General features: G+C 44.1%; 1 protein-coding gene across 1 annotated transcript in view; it reads left to right on the forward strand.

Moving 5' to 3' along the window:
- TMEM161B (transmembrane protein 161B) overlaps window positions 1-21031 on the forward strand; it is a 189556-nt gene that overhangs the window by 90365 nt on the left and 78160 nt on the right. The window contains exon 5 of the mRNA XM_033921743.1: window positions 13854-14010. Coding sequence (XP_033777634.1) covers window positions 13854-14010 — 157 coding nt within the window. The remainder of the gene's footprint in view (window positions 1-13853; window positions 14011-21031) is intronic.

Genomic DNA, 21031 nt, shown 5'->3' on the forward strand with positions numbered 1-21031 from the left:
GGAGTGAGAGCCATATCGGCAGTGAGATCCGTTTTGGGCCACATGTTGTGCAGGGCTGGACTAAGGCAAGTTGTAAGCTTCCTTCCATCGCTGACCTATCTTCCATAAGTCAGCAACGGAAGGAAGCTTACAACTCGCTGCTCTTGCTTGCTTCGGGCCTTCCTCGTTGTCGGGTCCTGCCTACTTTCGGAAACAGAAAGTAGGCAGGATCCGGCAGCGAAGAAAGCCCGAAGCAAGCAAGAGCAAGTTGTAAGCTGACCTGTCTCCTATAGCGAACCCATGCTCCGGGGCGTGTGCATGCTGACTTCCCTTCTCTTCCTCCCTCAAGACGTGACTTCCGGTTTCGGAGAGAAGCGGCATGCACATGTTAGAGCCCCGGAGCATGGGTTCAAGTCGCTTGCTGGCGTTAAAAACTAAAAAAAAAAAAAAAAAAAAGTCAGGCTCCTGCGATTCAGGCTGTGCCGAGTCAGCCCGGTAAATCTCCAAGCCGGTGAGAAGGGTTTTTTAAAAAAAATGTTGAGCAGAAAGGCGGCAGCAGCAGCAGGATTGCGATCGAGATTACAGCCGGGCGCTCATCTAAATTAACTGGGCGGAGCGCCCGGCTGAAAGGCCCTGGGGAGAACACTGGACATGCCAGCAGAGCAGTGGGGCATCTTAGAGGGCTCTGCTGTGAACTTCACATAAAGGGTACCAAATATGCATCTCACCATATATTCCTTATAACTTATGATGAGCCCTCCAAAACTCCCCCAAAACCTTTTATACCCACCTGTCTACCACTCCAATAGCCCTGATAGCTATAGGTAGCACCTATATGGTAGTGTAGTAGTATTTTGCTGGGCTCATAGTTAACACCATAGATGTGGTTAGAGTGCCTTATGGGTCTGGCTCCTCCTCTCTATGGTTCACTAGCCCATCCATCTGGCTACTAAGACACCTGTATGATGCTCTACTGGGATTTCCTATACCAGATGCTGCTGTTCCAGAGACAGGTACGAGGGGCGTTCAATAATTTATCTACCTGAGTAAGAAAGAAAGGAGCAAGCGTGTTGAAAATAAGTCTGTGCATGTTATGACACATCTCAAGGTTACTCATGCATAGTTATGGCTCAGTCGAGTCTAACATTCAAGAAACAGGAAGCCATGAGAGTCCTCGTGTGAATCAAGTAAGGAACTTCTAGATTTGGAGTACCATTCAGTGTTAAAATTTCTCACAAAAGAAGAGAAGAAGCCAAAGGAGATCCATGAATGCATCAGTTTATGATGAGTCTGCCCCATCATCCTTCAAAGCAAAATTTTGGAGCAAGCAGTTTAAGTGGAGTAGAGTCCATTGAAGATGACTCTCACACTGGACGGCCTGTGGAAGCAACTTCCACAGAAATGAGCAAGAAAGTTGATAATTTAATTTTGTCAGACAAATTAAGATTTTCCGAATACCTGAAGAAATGGGCATCTCAGCAAGTACAGTTTGAAAAATAATTCATGAAAATCTGGGCATGTCTCAAGCAGTGTTCCCGCTAAGCTGCGCTGGCCTGCGCTTGCGCACAAAATATTACATCGCAGCGCAAAGTTTCTCTTCACAGCGCACACACGCGTCGCAAAGGTAAGGGGAGGTAAGGTAAGGGGACGCATTGGGGGGATTGCACTTCCCCACAATTGCCATGCTTCGGTTCCTCTTCTTCCTTCCTTCCTCCCCCCCCCCCCGCGGGACCCTGCGGCACCATCAACTCTTACTCCCTCTAATGTCGGCCCTGCAGCTCCAGACTTCCTCGCACCTTCTCCCCTCCCCCTTTGGATTGCTATTATTTTAAATGTTATAGCCGCGGAGCTGTATCCATCAGTGGAGATGTCTAACCTCGGCCTGCCCCGGAACTCTTACTGCAACAGTGACTTCCTGTTCCTGCCTAGACGGGCGGCTGCTGCAGTAAGAGTTCCGGGGCAGGCCGAGGTTAGACATCTCCACTGATGGATACAGCTCCGCGGCTATAACATTTAAAATAATAGCGATCCAAAGGGGGAGGGGAGAAGGTGCGAGGAAGTCTGGAGCTGCAGGGCCGACATTAGAGGGAGTAAGAGTTGATGGTGCCGCAGGGTCCCGCGGGGGGGGGGGAGGAAGGAAGGAAGAAGAGGAACCGAAGCATGGCAATTGTGGGGAAGTGCAGAGCTGCAGGGAAGAGTGTTGCGGTACCCAGCTGGAGGGAGAAGGAAGATGAGGGAGGGAATTAAAGGAGATGCCAGGGCTTGGAGCATAGGAGGAAGGTATGCCAGTCTAAGGGAAAAGGAAGGGGGAGATGTGAGAGCATGGAGGGGGAGCGAAAGATGGAAGAAAAGGAAAGGAGAGAGATGCCAGAGAATCAGGGAAGGGGAGATACCAGACTATGAGGAGAGGTGTGGGAGAGGGAAGGCGAGAAGAGAGATGCCAGACCAATGGGGTGAAAGGAGAGATGGAAGGGGGAGGCATACAGTTTCTGGAAGGGGCATAGAAGGAGAGAAGATGCCATATAGGGGAAGAGAGACGGCAGACAGTGAATGGAAGGAAGAGAGTTACAAGAAGATGAGGAAAGGAGAAACCACAGAAGACAAAGGTAGAAAAAAATTTCTATTTATTTATTGCTTTAGGAGACATGTGTCACTGTTTCTGTGAAGCATTGTATGCAGAGTCCAGCTTCTTGCTGGTTCAATTTAACCTTTGTCTATGTATTTTTATTTTATCCCCCCTTTTACAAAACTGTGAAGCGTTTTTAGCACCAGCCTTGGTGGTAGCAGCTCTGATGCTCAGAATTTTATGAGCATCAGAGCTGTTACCTCCGTAGCTAAAATCCACACTACAGTTTTGTAAAAGAGGGAGGGGTTAGTTTGTGATTACATATTCCTTACTAGGCGAAGGTGTTTTCTGTGTTCTGTGTGTTCGAAAGACATGGTTTTCTGTTAGGATTGACGGTGTAGGATTGATCTGTGCTGGTCTGGCTTGTTTAGTTTTACAATGGGTGTATTGATGTACTGCTCACTGCAATATGTAAGATGCTGCCTTTTCCTAGGTACTCATGTGTGACGTGTGGTTTGTTACTAAAAATCATGTTTTTCTTACAGATGGGGGGGGGTGCCAAAAAATGATGGGCCCCGGATGTTACATATGCTAGGTACGCCACTGTATGTAAAGATACCAGAAAGCTGGCGTAGCAAAAACTTCTAAGTTTTGAGTATTTAACCCTCCCACAATCTCACGGGCACTCGTTTCAAGTTTATTGAGATTTTGATTTAAACGCAATATCAAATATTTTCAATGCGTATAACAAAAATAAATTTGGGGAAATAAATAAAACCATTTGAACCAGTGTTCCCGCTAAGCTGCGCTGGCGTGCGCTGGCGCACAAAATATTACATCGCAGCGCACACGTTTCTCGTCACAGCGCACGATCGGAAGAGGCGTACGGCAGATGGCAGGGCGGCGAGAGGAGAATCGGGCGAGTTGGCTCATAACTTGCTGGCGCCCGATATTTTTGGCTCACGGTGAAAAAAGTTTGCTCACAACACCCGCCCGCTTAGAGGGAACACTGGCAAGATTAGTTGAAGATGGGTTCCAAGAATGCTGACACAGTGTCAGAAGGTCACAAGGCTCCAGTGCTGTCAGGAGAATTTAGAGATGCTCTATAAAGACCAAGTAAAATGTTTTCATCGTTTAGTGACTAGAGATGAGACTTGGGTCTATCACAGAGATCCTGAGTCCAAAATGGAGTCAATGCAGTGAAAGCACACATAATCTCCCACCCCAAAAAAGTTCAAGATAGATTCAAAATCATGGCAACTGTCTTCTGGGATGATGAAGGACTTTTGCTTCTGGAGTTCATTCCACACAAAATAACCATAACTGGGGAAAGTTACGCCAACACAATGATCACTTTGCAGGAGTCAATCAAGGAGAAAAGACTAGGAAAACTCACAGTGGACATGCTGCTGCTTCATGAAAATGCACCGATACACATGTCACGCAGTCACAGGCTGCAATCCGAAAATGTGGGCTTCAGCAGATGAACAATGCACCCTACAGTCCTGACGTGGCTCCCTCAGATGATTTTCTGTTCCAAGTTTTTTAAATAAATCTCTGTGTGGACAGCGGTTTTCAAGTAATGAAAACGTCAAGGAAGCTGTGACATCCTAGTTTGAAGGTCAAAAAGAGGAATTCCTTTCAAAGGGATTAGTCATTGCAGGAAAAGTGAATGAAGTGTATTGAACTATCAAAATAAACGAATTTCTTTTTGAAAACTCTTTTCTTTCCTAATGAGATAGATAAATTATTGAATGTCCCCTCATATCTACTGTTTTTTTGTGTGTGTGTTTTTTTTTTATTAGAAGTTTAATAATTAACAATATCAAATGATACTAAAGAAAAAAGGTACACTCACAAAGTTACAAATTTATACAAAACACAAATAATCCTTTTCAAGCCCACAATATTGGGGAGACATACTACTTAACAACCATATTTAATAAAGGAAAACAAAGAAATTGGTTCGATTCATATAAATGAATCTCAACCTTTCCCTATTCATAAGGGACTCTAACATCCTATCATTTTCTCAGCATTGAATCTGAAAAGCAAAAGAAAAGGATGAAAATAAGACTCACTTCTGTTCTCGAGCTACCAAAAATTGTTGCAATTGAATAGGATCCCAAAATATATATTCAGTGTCTTGCAACTTGACAAGACACTTGCATGGAAATTTTAAGTAAAAGGATGCCACAAGAGCTAAAACTCTTGTTTTTAATTTCAGGAATCCTTTCATATAAGAACATAAGAACATAAGACTTGCCTCTGTCGGGTCAGACCGGAGGTCCATCGTGCCCGGCAGTCCGCTCACGCGGCGGCCCCTCAGGTCCAGGACCTGATAGTGCTCCTACCCTAAAACTCACATATGCTTTTCGCTTTTGTCCTGTAGTGTAACCTTCTATCTATACCCTGTAATCCCCTTCTCTTTCAGGAAGTCATCCAGTCCCTTTTTGAAACCCAGTATTGTACTCTGTCCTATTACCTCCTTTGGAAGCGTGTTCCAGGTGTCCACCACCCTCTGAGTGAAGAAAAACTTCCTTGCATTCGTTTTGAATCTGTCCCCTCTCAGTTTTTCTGAGTGACCTTTTGTTTTTGTTGTCCCCGCTAGTCTGAAGAATCTGTCCCTATCCACCCTCTCTATGCCTTTCATGATTTTATATGTCTGTATCATGTCTCCTCTCAGTCTCCGCTTTTCCAGGGTAAAGAGCCCCAGTTTGTCCAACCTTTCGGCATATGAAAGGTTCTCCATTCCCGTTATCATCCTAGTTGCTCTCCTCTGGACCCTCTCAAGTATCGCCATGTCTTTCCTAAGGTACGGCGACCAGTATTGGACACAGTATTCCAGATGTGGTCGCACCATTGCTCGATACAATGGCAGGATGACCTCCTTCGTTCTGGTAGTGATACCTTTTTTGATTATGCCCAGCATTCTGTTCGCTTTCTTTGAGGCCGCTGCACATTGCGCCGCTGGCTTCATTGTTGTATCCACCAATACCCCCAGGTCTTTTTCTAGGGTGCCTTTCCCCATCTCCCTTCCTCCCATCGTATAGCTGTACATGGGGTTCCCTTTCCCGATGTGCAAGACCTTACATTTCTCCACATTGAAGCTCATCTGCCATCTTTTTGCCCACTCGCACAGTTTGTTCAGGTCGCTCTGTAGTTCTTTGCATTCCTCAACAGTTTTGACCCTGTTGGAGAGTTTTGTATCGTCCGCGAACTTGATAACTTCACATTTTGTGCCCGTTTCCAGATCGTTAATGAATATATTGAACAGCAGCGGTCCCAACACTGACCCCTGGGGGACACCACTCGTGACCTCTTTCCAGTCAGAGTAGTGTCCTTTTACTACTACCCTCTGCTTCCTATCCATCAGCCAATTTTGGATCCATCTGTGGACGTCCCCTTCCACCCCGTGGTTCCACAGTTTCTTCAGCAGGTGCTCGTGGGGTACCTTGTCAAAGGCTTTTTGGAAATCCAGATAAACTATGTCAATGGGGCTACCTTGGTCCAAATGTTTGCTTATCCCCTCAAAGAAATGTAGTAGATTCGTTTGGCACGATTGTCCTTTATAGAAACCGTGCTGGCTTGATCTCATCAGTTTATTTTTTTCTATATGCTCATTGATACCTTCCCTGATCAGTGATTCGACCATCTTCCCCGGAACTGAGGTCAAGCTCACCGGTCTATAGTTCCCCGGGTTGCCTCTCGATCCTTTTTTGAAGATTGGTGTAACATTTGCTATCCTCCAATCTTCCGGGATTATCCCTGATCTTAAGGATAGGTTGCAAATATGCCTGAGTAACTCCGCTATTTCGTCTCTGAGCTCTTTCAATATCCTCGGGTGGATCCCATCTGGGCCAGGAGATTTGTCGATTTTTAATCTATTTATCTGCCTTAGAACGGCTTCGAGGCTTACCTCCATGCATGATAATATACCCTCCTGATCCTCCTTGAAGATTTTTTCTGGTTCCGGCACGCTGGATGTGTCTTCTTTTGTAAAGACCGACGCGAAGAACTTGTTTAGTCTATCAGCCACCTCTTTTTCCTCCTTCACCACTCCTTTCTTGTCTCCCTCATCCAGGGGTCCCACCTCCTCCCTTGCTGGCTGTTTCCCTTTTACATATCTGAAAAATGGTTTAAAGTTTCTTGCTTCCTTGGCTAGTCTCTCCTCGTATTCTTTCTTGGCTTTTCTGACCACTCGGTGACATTCTTTCTGATGCTCCCTGTGCTCTTTCCAGTTTTCTTCCGTTTTGTTTGCGTAACTCTTGAGACATCAGGAAAAATTCTAACTAGATCTCCACAAAATTTTGTCAATCTATTTTTAAAATAAAGTTTTATTACCAACATTTTATCTATCTCGCTCATGCAGGTTATTACCATGATGGACCAACTCTGAATAACATCCTGGGTATCTTCCAAAAACTCAGTCAAATTTATATCATCTGTTACCAGGTGGTCCATATCATGGTTGGATTGTATTTTCTTCTGTGGAATATAATAACAATTACTTATTGGGAAATTTTCTGCATTGGGTAATCCCAGTATTTCTTTAAAATATTTCCTTAACAATATTTCCGAATATAACAAATGAGTCACTGGGAAATTAACCAAGTGGAGATTCCTCATTCTGGACATGTTTTCCAACATTTCCATTTTAGAATGTAATACAGTCGAATCCTTAACCGCAGATACTGAGACAGCTTGCAACGTATTACTGTGATTTTCGACCATACCTAATCTTTTATCCAGACAACTTAAATTACAATCCACATTCTCAAACTTTTGTGTCACAGTGTGTGAATAGTCCAATGTTTGTTTCACAGATTCTCTGAGAAACCCTTCAACTCTAGAAATACCTAACCACAAATCTTTGAGAGTAATATCTTGTTTTTCCGCTGCTTGCGGTGACTCCTCTACTACACCTGAAAATTCAAGTGGTTTAGGTATTTCAGTAAAAACCAGTTTGCTAATCTGATTAGAGGATACCACAAAACCAGCAGAAATAGTGGGAATGTTAATCCCACTACCATCAGATACTGGATGAAGGGGAGGTGTCCTTTCGAGGGGGCTCAACGATGCTCCAGATATGGGAGAAGTCATATCAAATGGAGTTTGTACTAAAGTTTCTGTGGGAAATGTCAGATGTCTGTCCATAGGACCGGAGACAGCAGGGGTTGAGCTCTTGGGCTTAATTTTTCTCTTACCCATAATGTCAAAAATAATAGTATACAACCTGAACTCAGCTCCCTAACTCCACATTGCTCCAAGGGGCTCCCAAGGGGCATGTCCTGCCCCTTAGGGCACGCCCTGCGGCTGCAACTGCAGCAGCGGTGTCGAATTTAAAGTAATTGAAAAGCAGGGAGGACGGACCCAATGACGTCAGTGGTCCGTCTTCCAAGATGCCTGCCCGATTCAAGCTCCGGGCTCTGTCGCTGCTGCGGGCTGAAAGGGGCAGCGTAAAGGTCTCCTCTGGCATCCCAAACTAAGAAACAAGCAGCTCCCAGGCTCTCCGGCAGCGGTGTCGAATTTAAAGTAATTGAAAGGCAGGGAGGACGGACCCAATGACGTCAGGGGTCCGTCTTCCAAGATGCCTGCCCGATTCAAGCTCCGGGCTCTGTTGCTGCTGCGGGCTGCAAGTGGTCTCCTCTGGCGTCCCAAACTAAGAAACAAGCAGCTCCCCCATATCTACTGTTTTATTCAGACTTTTGGCGGGTAGGAGGGGGGTCAGTGACCACTGAGAGAGTGGGGGAGGAGGTCATTACGATTCCTTTTTGGCATTTAGATGCTTCCAAAGAGGTGTAGCCCAAAACATTTAAGTCCCCACAAGAAGTCCAAGTCTAGCAAACCCAGATCCCACCCAAAGCAAACCCCCTTGAACTGTGGAGAAAACATCTCATTAGACATCCAGGAAAACAGTTTTGATTATCGGCACTTGGACATACCAGTGATTAAGACGTGCAAGTGCCGACTTAAGCAGTTTTTTGGACGTATTCGTTTTTTGATTATGCCCTAAATATGTCCTTTCTCCCCCCTACCTCCAACTTTAATAGCCCCCTGCTTCTTCTTCATTCTGTAGCACTACTTTAGGCTCACATGGCCCAATGCCCCCACCATTTCTACCTTCTATTTATTCATTTTCAATATTTCTAATCTGCACTATCAGGTGGTTTCTAGGCAGATTACACATGTACATGAATAGTTAATAAGACATAACAATATTTTCCATATCTTTCAAAAATCACCACATGCTGGTTCTAGTGACACTGATTGATAGTGTGGTACAGGTGTACTTCAGTTCATCATGAGTGGTATGCATCTTTAAATGAGTGTTTTCATTGACACTTTAAATGTTTTGAAGTCAGTTGTCATTCAAATTTGCTCTAGAAGCAAGTTTCTCCATCGAGGCCCTCTGAGATATAATGGGCAGTGGAAACAATGCTACTTTCATTCCCCCTCAGATCAATCCCTGACCATAGCCCCTATCTCCATTCATCCATCTGATCCTCTCTGTTCCCAGAACCCTTTTCTCAGTCTATCTCCCTAATAGCCTCCTGTGCTTTGAATCCCACACAGTTCTTCTTCCTGTCCTCATCTTTCTTTTTCTACAGCCCATGCCCCCACCATACCTTGCATTCACTTCAGCTCTGCTCTCCCTTTTATATCCTATATATCTCTTCCCTCAGCCTTTCTCCTCATAACTTTTGTCTTCCAACTCTCAGTGCCTGTGTCTACTCTTACCTTCCTCATTTCTTTCCCAGTGTCTTCCTCAGCACTTCTCACCCTCTCTATGGTAGACCAAAGGCTGGAAGTCTATCTGACCTACACTTCAGCACTCCTTGCTATTGGCCTATTGGTCAGATATTCCTTAGCCAGTCAGGAAGCTTTAGGGGAGACAGGACCAGTAGCTTAGGACAGTGTTTCTCAACATGCGGTAAGGGTACGCAGGCCGCTTGTTAGGGGTACACGGCTTGGCCGCCGCCGCTAGGGAACCCTTCCTGCCCACCAGCTCCCTGCTAAAGCCGCTGCCAGGGATCCCTCCCTGCCTGCCCGTCTGCCCACCCACTGCACCACCCCCGAAGCCAACCCTGTTATTTTGTTGGAGCCGGACTGGCTCCCTCCTCCCCCAGCAGCACTCCATGCAGGGAAGCAGGCAGCGACTCACACACTGCGTAGCTAATCTGGAACCTTCTCTCAGTCGTCAGAGGGAAGGCTTGTAGGCCAGCCATGTGCAGTGTGTGAATCGCTGCACACGCCGTCCCTGCACAGAGTTGCTGCTGGGGGAGGATGGAGCAAGTTCAGCTCCAACAAAGTAACAGGTTTGGCTTTGGGGGAGGGGTGGTGCGGGTGGGGCTTTTCCTGCTCCTCATTGGTGCCTGCGCTCTTGCCTTTGTCCTAGGTCCTGCCTTCCGCTGCTTTAGCAGCTGGAAGCCTTCCCTGGCCCTGTGCACCAGAGCCCAGTAGGATCCATTCAGATTTGCGCTGTGGTTGGGATCCAAGTGTACACTTTGAAATAGTGATCACCACCCCAGTGATCACCACCCCCAGTGATCACCACCCCCAGATCTGGAATGCGCTTCCTATGTTTTTACGGGAGGAGAAAGTGTTCGGGAAATTTAAATGCGAATTAAAAACCTTTTTGTTCAAGGATGCATTTGCAAATTAAGTAAAATTTTTTATACAGTGTTATTTTAGTAAATTATTTTTCAGCCAATTTTAACTTCCTTATGTGTTTTCCCTTTATGTTCTTTCTTTACTATAAAAAATGGAGTTCTTTCCCTTTTTACCCTTTTTTTTTTACGTTATAATTGAGAAATTGTATGTAATGTTTTTGTTTCCCTTCATTTATATTTTATTGTACATCGCTTAGAAGTTTGATTAAGCGATTCAACAAGCAACCTAATAAACTTGAAACTTTTCCCCCTCCCTTCTACTCCCACTAGAACTGCTTTTACTTTTTTTAAAGTTTAGTGTATGGCGATTTTAATTGTATAATCAGTAGTGTATAGTCACTAACTTGGGACATAGGAGGGAGGGAATAGAAAGGGAGGATTGATGAGCATGAGTGTGCGAATGAGAGATGGTGCACATGGGGAAAGGAAAATTGGGCATAAAGAGAGACAGTGTTCTCCCCAGGGCCTTTCAGCCGGGTGCTCCGCCCAGCTAATTTAGATGAGCGCCCGGCTGTAATCTCGATCGCAATCCTGCTGCTGCTGCCGCCTTCTGCTCAACATTTTAAAAAAAACCTTCTCACTGGCTTGGAGATTTACCGGGTTGACTCGGCACAGCCTGAATCACAGGAGCCTGACTTTTTTTTTTTTAAGTTTTTAACGCCAGCAAGCGACTTGAACCCATGCTCCGGGGCTCTAACGTGCATGCTGCTTCCCTCCGAAACTGGAAGTCAAGTCCCGAGGGGGGAAGAGAAGGGAAGTCGGCATGCACACGCCCCGGAGCATGGGTTCGCTATAGGAGACAGCTCAGCTTACAACGTGCTCTTGCTTGCTTCGGGCTTTCCTCGCTGCCGGGTCCCGCCTACTTTCTGTTTCCGTGAAGGCAGAACCCGGCAACGAGGAAGGCCCGAAGCAAGCAAGAGCAGCGAGTTGTAAGCTTCCCTCCGTTGCTGACTTATGGAAGATAGGTCAGCGATAGAAGGAAGCCTTAGTCCAGCCCCGCACAACATGCGGCCCAAAACGGATCTCACTGCCGATATGGCTTTCACTCCGCTATCCTTTGAAGATCAGCTCAGGAGGCAAGATTTAGCCCGAGATCAGACGAACATTAAAGGGCATTTGAAGGCATCTGAGCAGATTGAGGAGAACATGTCCTGTTTTTCCATGCCTAAAAATACCACCTTGTCTAATGTAATCTCTGATCAGATCCTTAAGAGTGATGCAACTATGTATGCTGGACAGTCTCTTCCAGTAAACAGAGCTTTAAAGCCTGCAGCCATACAGAACCAGATGGTCAAAGGGCTCCGAAGTGTAGTATTGCCAAGGGATCTGTCTCACAAGTTTCTGCTGCTGGCAGATGTAAACACAGCACAAGAAATAGAGACTTGTGGCATTCTGTGTGGAAAGCTGATGCATAATGAATTTACTATTACCCATGTAATAGTGCCAAATCAGTCTGCTGGACCAGTCTACAGTACAGTGATATGGAGAATGTGGAAGAATTATTCAGTGTTCAAGATCAACATGATCTCCTCACAGAAGAGATGGAGAGAAAGAGAGAGGCCTGGACCAAAGGGGAAAGACAGGAGGCAGATACTGGAGAGGGGGGAGAGAAGGGAAGGAGATAGAGATGTCAGACCATGGGGTGGAGTGGGAAGGAAGGAAGGAAAGGAGAAGCGAGAGATGCCAGAGCATAGGGGAGGGGTTGAAGCTGAAATAAATCATGCACAAAGGAGAGAAAGGGCACAGGATATGGAGTTTATTGAAGGGACATAGAAAGAGGGAAGATACCATATGGAACAGAGAGAGGGCAGACACTGGTTGGAAAAGGCAGAAAGGATGGACAGTAGATGGAAGGGGTAGAGAGAGGGTAGAGGCTGGGTGGAAGGGGCAAAGAGAGAGAGGACAGATGTTGCATGGAAGTGAGCGAGGACAAATGCTGAATAGAAAGAAGAGAGTGAAGAGAAGATGACTAAAGCCGAAACGACAAAAGGTAGAAAAAAAAAAATTTTGTTGCTTTATGTAGAATCAAGCAGTATTGTAACTGTATTGATTAAAAATTATCAATAGGAAATGGAAATAAGGCAATTTTGGGGGTGAATAAACCCCTTTCCTCAGGTCAGGACAGGATACCATAACAGCTGTATACTGTACTATCAAGAAAGATTTGGCCTCTGAAAGCTAATTGAAAAATGGATTATTCCAATAAAATTGTATTTTCATATTTCTCATTATTTTATTTCTATTTGTTAATTTGTAAAGTGGTGACTGTTATGTAGAAGTTTTTTCAAATTTACATCTACTGTCTTTATATTTAGCACAGTATTAGGGGACATGTGTCACTGTTTCTTTTTTTTTTTTTTTAAACGTATTTGGGCACAACAGTAATCATCAAAAGGGCAAAAATCAGGCCATTACACATGAAAAGCAGGAACAATAACGATACTACCCCCCAGTGTCCCCCGCTGCTCTCATTGTTTTTATTCTATTTCTGTATATTATACATGTGTCACTGTTTCTGTCGTGTTGCATTGTATGCAGAGTCTGGTTTCTTGGTTCAGTTTAACTTTTGTCTACATATTTCTATTTTTAGTTTGTGATTATTCCATATTGGGCGAGGGTGTATCTGTCTGTGTGTATAAAAGGGACATGGCTTTCTGTTAGCAATGACTGTACAGGATCAATTGACTGTAGGATCTGGTTTGTTTAGTTTTACAATGCGTGTGTTGGTGTTCTAGTGCTCACTGCAGTGTTTAAGATGCTGCCTTTTCCTAGATGCACCCTTATTGTGTGACTCATGGATTATTACTAAAAATATCTTTTTTTATATAGAGGAGGGGGTTCTTAAAAAAATGATTAGCACTGGCTGTCATATATACTAGGTACACCACTGGATTTAATGACCCTTTTCTAACTTTACTGTTGACGTAGGTGTTGTTCCTCCCAACACACAGACACACACATTATAAAGAATTAAATTAAAGTTGTATTATCATCAAGCATCTTTCAAATGACATAAGCAGCTTTTTGGCTAGCTAAGTATATATGACCAATGGTCTGCAGGGGAGGTGGGAGCAGTATCTGAGGAGAGACAGCCTTTCTGCTTTCCCCTGCAGCTCTATATCAGGAAGATTACAGCTCTGATATTTGGATAGTATTAGAAAGAATATTGGGGGTGCTCAAGGACCCACAGAGCCGGTGCATATGACACCTAATGGATATGCATGAGAAAGATTTGCATACAATGGCAAAAGTGAGTATGCACACCTCTCATGAATATTTATTATGAATATCCTGAAAATCTGACCTCTTGATGATGCTTGAGAACTGGAGGTAAAGACCTAGATTCTAAAGGAGCAACTTCCAAGCAAAACTTGCTTACCAGTAAATACCTTTAGTGTAACCCCCCCACAGGGTTGAATTTTAAACTGGCCTGACTCTTCCCATCAGCAGCCCATCCGCAACCAGAAAACAACCAGGTACTACTTTAAAAGAAAAAATCAACCTCGCAGAATTATTTTTCTTTTTTTACTTACAGGTGTTAAATCTTAGCATGTAGTAAAGTGCCTCTCTAACATGAGGTGAACTGCATTCCAAGGGAGTAACTTATTGTAATCTTTCTCTTATTTACATTTTAGCACTACATTACTTTCCCGAATATCAGTGGTTGGTGGACTTTACAGTGATAGCTACAATGGTGTACTTAATAACTGAAGCTTACTACAGTATGCTGATGCCATCACAAGAAATGAATATCAGCATAGTTTGGTCTCTCCTTGTTCTAGCATTTGCAGTGTATCCTTTGCATTGGTTCTCATCTCCTTTATTAAAGATGGACAGTTATTTATCTCAGACTTTTCACCAGTGTTTTTCAAATACACACATGTGACAAGTTGAACAGTAACCAAGATTAGCATTATTAAATATCTTCTCAAGCAGGCATTTTCCAGAGGTTGGTATCCCATTATGAAAAACGTGGGGCTCATGATCTGGTGGTGGTCCCAAAAACCATTTTTAAAATTTAAATTTGTACGAAAACTTTTTTTTTTCCTGTGCATCACCGATAAAATAGGTTGCTATGGTACTTTAGTTCAAATTAATGCCTTCCTCAGGAACCAGTCAGCAGCCATCTCACAGTGCAGGACCACACTATAGGGTTATAGTCAGTAAAAAATTTATACCAGTTCTATGTTTAATAACACGTGTTGTAACTTGTGGCGTCCCACCCCCCACCCCTAAGAGAGAGAATCATGTTGGTTCTCAGCTGACTGCTCTATTAGGCTGCTCCTCCACATTGAGAAAATCATTTTGATTTAGGAATTTACTAATAACAAGCAAATAGTATTGCATTATTGCTAAACAAATTCTGTTATTCTAGATTTTTTCTACAATGGGAACTTATCTGTCACCTGAGAAAGGAATTCTATGTAGCTTGCATTTTGAAACATTTGTTAGCCTAGTTAAATCTCATCCTTATCCAGTGCTGTTATCATTCTCTTTGGACAGTCTTTATTTGGTTGAGGGACAGGGGTAACTTGGCATTTACTCTATTTAATTTTTGGAAACATATAAAAGAGGATGAAATAGTGACATTTACCACCATCATCACCCCTTTTTAAAAAAACTGTGCAAGTAACACTTGCCGCAGCGGTAACAGCTCCGATGCTCATAGAATTCTTTGCGCATCGGAGCTGTTACCGCCAGTGCTAAAAATGCTAGCACAGTTTTGTAAAAGGCGGGCTAGTTTACTTTCTAATACAACATTTTGGCTAATATGGTATCCCACAATCTGTTGAAATATAATGTAGAATGTTATAAAGAATAGGACAAGGATATGTGTAAAATGGGCCCAGATTTCTTCCATCTGATTTCATTATAGTGATGAACGAGCATGTAGGTTAACATTTGAGCTCTTGGGAAAATAGTGTCTTTTTAAAGCAAGACGATTTTATACTCTTAATCAAGATCATTTTATTAGTCTATTCCCAGTCCTTTTCTTAAGTAGTTCTTTCAAGTGTTATTACATTACTTGATAATAGAAGGTAGTGGTGAGTGGGTGCAACCATTGTTTTACATGTGTTCTGCTTGTCTCTATTTTAATATTAGTCCTGAGCATATGCTTTCAGTAATTATATGGAAAGAACAACCTTCCTTTGTTTTAATTCCAGGAATGTCTTTTAGCCAGTGCAGTTCAGATCTAGGTAAATCATGCAGATGTATCTTAGTAGACTATGTTCCATGAAAATAGCCATATAATTTTATTTGAAAGATTTTTATTCTGCACAATCAGTAGATTTCTGGGCGGATTACAGCACTACTTACATAATTTAAGATGAAATAACAACATAATTTTCAGGGGTAACAAGTACAGGGCAGGGGGTGAAGTATAGATAAACAATCTTGTTAGAGACAAGACAAGGTGCATTCATACATTTTGCTAAGTAACATCAACTCTCAGGTTTAGGTTCTAGCTCTATAGCCTAACCCTTCATTTCTGCTTAGTGATTTTTCATCACCAGTTAGTAAGTGGGATAGGCATCTTTAAACAGATGTGTTTTTAGTGAGGATTTGAATCAGCATAGTTTTGTCATTTTGTTGGATCAGTAAATCTTAGGTATATATTAGTTCATCAGAACAGAAATAAGGAATCTACTTTTTGCAACTGGAAAATATTGCATGAGATTTAACTAGTCCAGTCTTTTTAATGTGTTCTTTTATGGAGCATCAGTAATGAGAATAAATGTACCTGTTTTCTAAAATGAGTTTTATTTTGTATTTTTCTTTTAACTCTGTATACATTTTCGAAGACACACATACTTTCTTAATTGTAGCCCTTGGTTTTGTTGCATTCCTCTTGTATCAGTTAAATGAAGTGCGTTCTAGTTAATGTTTGTCAAGTTGGCCTTGGAGTATCGCCTAGCTCAGTGTTCATTAATACAAGGCCTAGGAGCCAGTGGAAGCTCCTACCAGATTTAAGTATGGCCCTCTGACTCTTCCTGCATCCCTTCTTCAGAGTCTTGTTTCTGCCACTACAATCATAACTCTACCATTTAGTTCTCTGTAAGTTTGAGCCATGAATTGCCCAAACTCCTTCACTATTCTCATAATGAGAGATCAGTGTAGGTGATTGGGCACTGAGCATCTCAGGCCTGCTGAGGTTCATGTGGTGCCAGAAGAAAACATATACATTACTATTCTAGAGGTGGCACTGCCAACAAGCATTTCAGTAGCAAAGGCATGGGATTCTGTACAGTAGCTGTTGCTTTCCATTGGTCAAGAAACTGCAGAAGGGGAGGATTTCAGAGTTTTAAAGTGACACCTTTCTGCAGTGGAGAATAGTTCCCTCTTCAGTTTTTCCTTCTGCAAGCGAACTTAAGAGGTGTGTTCTGATCTGCGTTGCTTCTTTTTATTATTTTGCTGAACCGACTCAACTCTCCGCACATCTTTTTGATAATGCGGCCTCCAGAATTGTACACAGTATTCCAGATGGGGTCTCACCATGGATCTGTACAACTGCATTATGACCTTGGGCTTACGGCTGACAAAACATCTACGGATACAGCCCATGATTTGTCTAGCCCTGGATGAAGCTTTCTCCACTTGATTGGCAGTCTTCATGTCTTTACTAATAATCACCCCCAAGTCACATTCTGCTACAGTCCTTGCTAGGATCTCACCATTTAGGGTGTAAGTCCTGCATGGATTTTTGCCGCCAAGGTGCATGACCTTGCATTTTTTGGCATTGAAACTTAGTTGCCAAGTCTTTGACCAATGCTCCAGCAGGAGTAGGTCCTGCGTCATGTCATGACTGTCGGGCGTTGAACTTTTGTCGGGCACTGTGCTTTCATCTGTTGTGCGGTTGCCTACTATGTTGCATAGTTTGGAATCATCGGCGAATAATGTAATTTTACCTCAAAGCCCCTCAGCCAAGTCTCTTACGAAGATGTTAAATATGATTGGGCCCAAGACCGAGCCCTGCGGCACTCCGCTGATCACCTCCGTCGTATCGGAGAGGGTACCGTTTACCACTACCCTCTGAAGTCTACCTCTAAGCCAGTCCCTAACCCATGCGGTTAATGTTTCACCCAGTCCCATCGAACCCATCTAGCTCAATAACCTGCGGTGTGGGACGCTATCAAATACTTTGCTGAAGTCCAAGTACATGACGTCCAGGGACTCCCCTATATCCAACTTTCTTGTTACCTAGTCAAAGAAGCTGATCAGATTTGACTGGCAGGACCTTCCCTTCGTAAAACCATGTTGATGGGGATCTCGTAGATTCTCCTCGTTCAGGATCATATCCAATTGGCGTTTGATTAGTGTTTCCATAAGTTTACTCACTATCGATATGAGACTCACCGGTCTATAATTCTCAGCCTCCGTCCTGCATCTCTATTTGTGGAGTGGAATGACGTTAGCCATTTTCCAATCCAACAGGACTCTTCCTGTACTTAGGGAAAGATTGAAGAGCGCAGATAACGGTTCCGCCAGAAAGTCACTCAACTCCTGAGCACCCTGGGGTGTAGTTTGTCCGGTCCCATAGCTTTGTTCACCTTGAGTCTTGATAGCTCCTTGTAGACACTGCTGGGCGTAAACTCGAAATTTCAAAACGGTTCTTCCGAGTTTTCCCTTGTCGGCAGCTGATGGCCGGATCCCGGCGCCTTGCAAGTGAAGACCGAGCAGAAGTATTCATTTAAAAGTTTGGCTTTGTCGGAGTCTGATTCTACATAGTTCCCATCGGGTTTCCTAAGGCGTACTATCCCATCTGTGTTTCTTTTTCTGTCACTAATATACCGGAAGAAGGATTTATCGCCCTTCTTGATATTCTTCGCAAGGTTCTCCTCCATTCAGAGTTTGGCCTCCCTGACTGCCGTTTTGACCGCTTTTGACTTGGCCAGATAGTCTTCCTTGGATTCTTGCTTCCCTGATAGTTTGTAGAGGATGAACGTTCTTTTCTTCTTTTTTATGAGGTCTGAGATCTCCTCAGAGAACCACTGCGGTCTATTATTTCTATGCCGTTTACTTACTGATTTGACGTAGCGGTTGATTGCTTCGTGTAAGGTTGATTTCAGAGTTGACCACATTACCTCTACATTATCTGTTTCGGCATGGTTTTGCAGTGCCCGATGGACGAAATCTCCCATGCTTTCGAAGTTTGTGCCCTTAAAGTTGAGGACCTTTGTTGATGTGTTTGACTTAGTGAAACCTTTCCTGAAGTTGAACCATATCATGTTGTGGTCACTGGAGGCCAACGTATCGCCTACCGAGACCTCTGTGACACTTTCTCCGTTGGTGAGTATTAGGTCTAGTATCGCCCGATCCCTAGTGGGCTCTAATACCATTTGTCTGAGTCTCGCTCCCTTTATAGAGGTTAATAGCTTCCTGCTGCTGCTGGACGCAGCGGAAAGTTTGTTCCAATCCACATCAGGCATATTGAAGTCTCCTAACAATACTGTGTCTCCACGCAAAGTGATATTCTCAATGTCTTTGACTAATTCTATATCCATGTCCTCCTGTTGTCTTGGAGGTCTGTATACTACACCAAGATACAAGCATTTGTCCTTCCCCCTAGCCAAATTCACCCAGAGGGATTCCCCGGTGTACTTGACATCTGCGATTTTGGTAACTTTGATGTCCTCTTTAGTGTATAGTGCTACCCCTCCTCCCATTTTGCCCTCTCTGTCCCGCCAAAGTAAGTTGTATCCCGGTATAGCCATATCCCACCCATGGGAGTCCGTGAACCAAGTCTCGGATATCGCCACCACATCTAGGTCGGCGTTCCTCATTTCTGTCTCTAATTCCAGAATCTTATTGCCCAAACTGTGGGCATTAAAGTACAGAGCCCTCCATACCTTATGTTTGCTATGTCTCTCTGTAGATATTCCTGCTTGAGCTAATTGGATTCCTATAATGCTGTTTGCAATGTGTGTACTTACCTCTGACTCAGAAATGCAGTGTGTATTTACCTCGGACTCAGAAATGGATTGGCAACTTACCTCGCCAAGTTGGATACTTGCGCCAGCACGTGAGTGGGTACCCTCCCCAAACTTACCTAGTTTAAAGCCCTACGAAGTAGGCGGGCTAGTCGGTGTCCAAAGACATTCTTTCCCCTTCTGGTCAGGTGAAGTCCGTCAGGTCCCTGTAGTCCTTGCAGCGCCTCTCCATGGTTCAGGAATCCGAAGTTCATCTCCCTGCACCATCCGTGCAGCCAGTCATTTGTCCTCTGGATACGATCCTCCCTGGCTCTCCCCTTGTCTCTCACTGGGAGGATCGAGGAGAAGACCACCTGGGCTTTCATCCTCCTCAGCTTCTCATCCAGGGCTCCAAAGTCTACAGATATGTTCTCCGTGGTGTTCCTGGCAGTGTCATTCGTTCCAACGTGGATGAAAAGCATGGGGAAGTGGTCATGGGGCTTGATAAGTCTGTCTAGGCAGGCGGTTACATCTCGGATCCTGGCTCCTGGCAGACAGCAAACCTCTCTTGATTGCACATCTGGTCTGCAAATTGGTTCCTCGGTGCCTCTCAGCAGGGAATCCCCAATGACTACCACTCGCTGGAGAAAGGACGCAGTCTCGTGGGTGGACTGCTGCTCACAGGCTAATTTCTTTGAGTACCTATGGAGCCAGCCTGCTTAGTGTACCTTCAGGAGCCTAGGGGTTCATTCCCCTGGGAGCTGGCCCGCCTACTTATTTAACAGAGGTTTGAGCATAGACTGTGGGGCCCCTGTGTAAAAACCGAATGATATTGCTTTGTCCAGAATTAATCTACTTGCAAACTAGCAACAAAAATGTTAAATGAGAAAAGACCTCAGAGACCGAAGACTTAGGGCTCCTTTTACTAAGGTGCACTAGCGTTTTTAGCGCACACACAAAATTACCACGCACTAAACCACACGGTACGCTTCTAGAATAACGCCAGCTCAATGCTGCCGTTAAGGTCTAGCGCACACTATTCCGCGCATTAAGACCCTACGCACCTTAGTAAAAGGAGCCCTTAGTTGTTTTCAAGTTCCTTCCACTGTTGTGGGTCCATTTTCTCTCATCAGACAAAAACTTCTAGTTCTTTTTCAAAATGATTGAAATACAATTCAAAATTTGCTCAATATGTGCCTGACACAGACTAAAATGAATGAATGCAAAATGGCAGCACTTAAGCCCAATGGGGGTCCTCCGTTTCACCCTTGTTAGAACTTAGTTAGGGGCATACGGAGTGTATCTCCAACTCTTATCAGTGCTGCACAGATCCATCTCTGTGGGAGAGTATGACCTCTACCAGGCACTTTCCAGTTCTTCACATGGTGCGCATATTCTCCTGTCTGTCCAGCATCACTGTGATTTGGATGGGGTCAGTACTTGAGAGTTTCTCCTTCTGCCTGGGCAGTGTGGTTTCATCTTTGGACATTGGAGGCACCTATATCTGGCTATCCAGCATGGTGAAATCCCTGAGTGAAGGACATGACTCAACCTGTCTGTTCAATATAGTTCCAATATAGCTCCTCCCAGCTGTGAAGCTCAGTTTCATCTCCACATGTTTAGTGTAACTACTCTTGGATGTGCATAGCTAGTTTTAAGAAAGGTTTGGACAATTTCCTGGAGGAAAAGTCTATAGTCTGTTATTGAGACAGACATGGGGGAAGCCACTGCTTACCCTGGATCAGTTGCATGGAATGTTGCTACTCTTTGGGTTTTTGCCAGGTACTAGTGACCTGGATTGGCCACCGTGAAGACAGACTACTGTGCTAGATGGACCATTGGTCTGACCCAGTAAGGCTATTATGTTCTTATGGCTCCATCTCAGATGGTTGCACGCAATGCCA

This window comes from Geotrypetes seraphini, chromosome 1 (genome assembly GCF_902459505.1).
Source record: "Geotrypetes seraphini chromosome 1, aGeoSer1.1, whole genome shotgun sequence".
Lineage (NCBI taxonomy): Eukaryota > Metazoa > Chordata > Amphibia > Gymnophiona > Dermophiidae > Geotrypetes > Geotrypetes seraphini.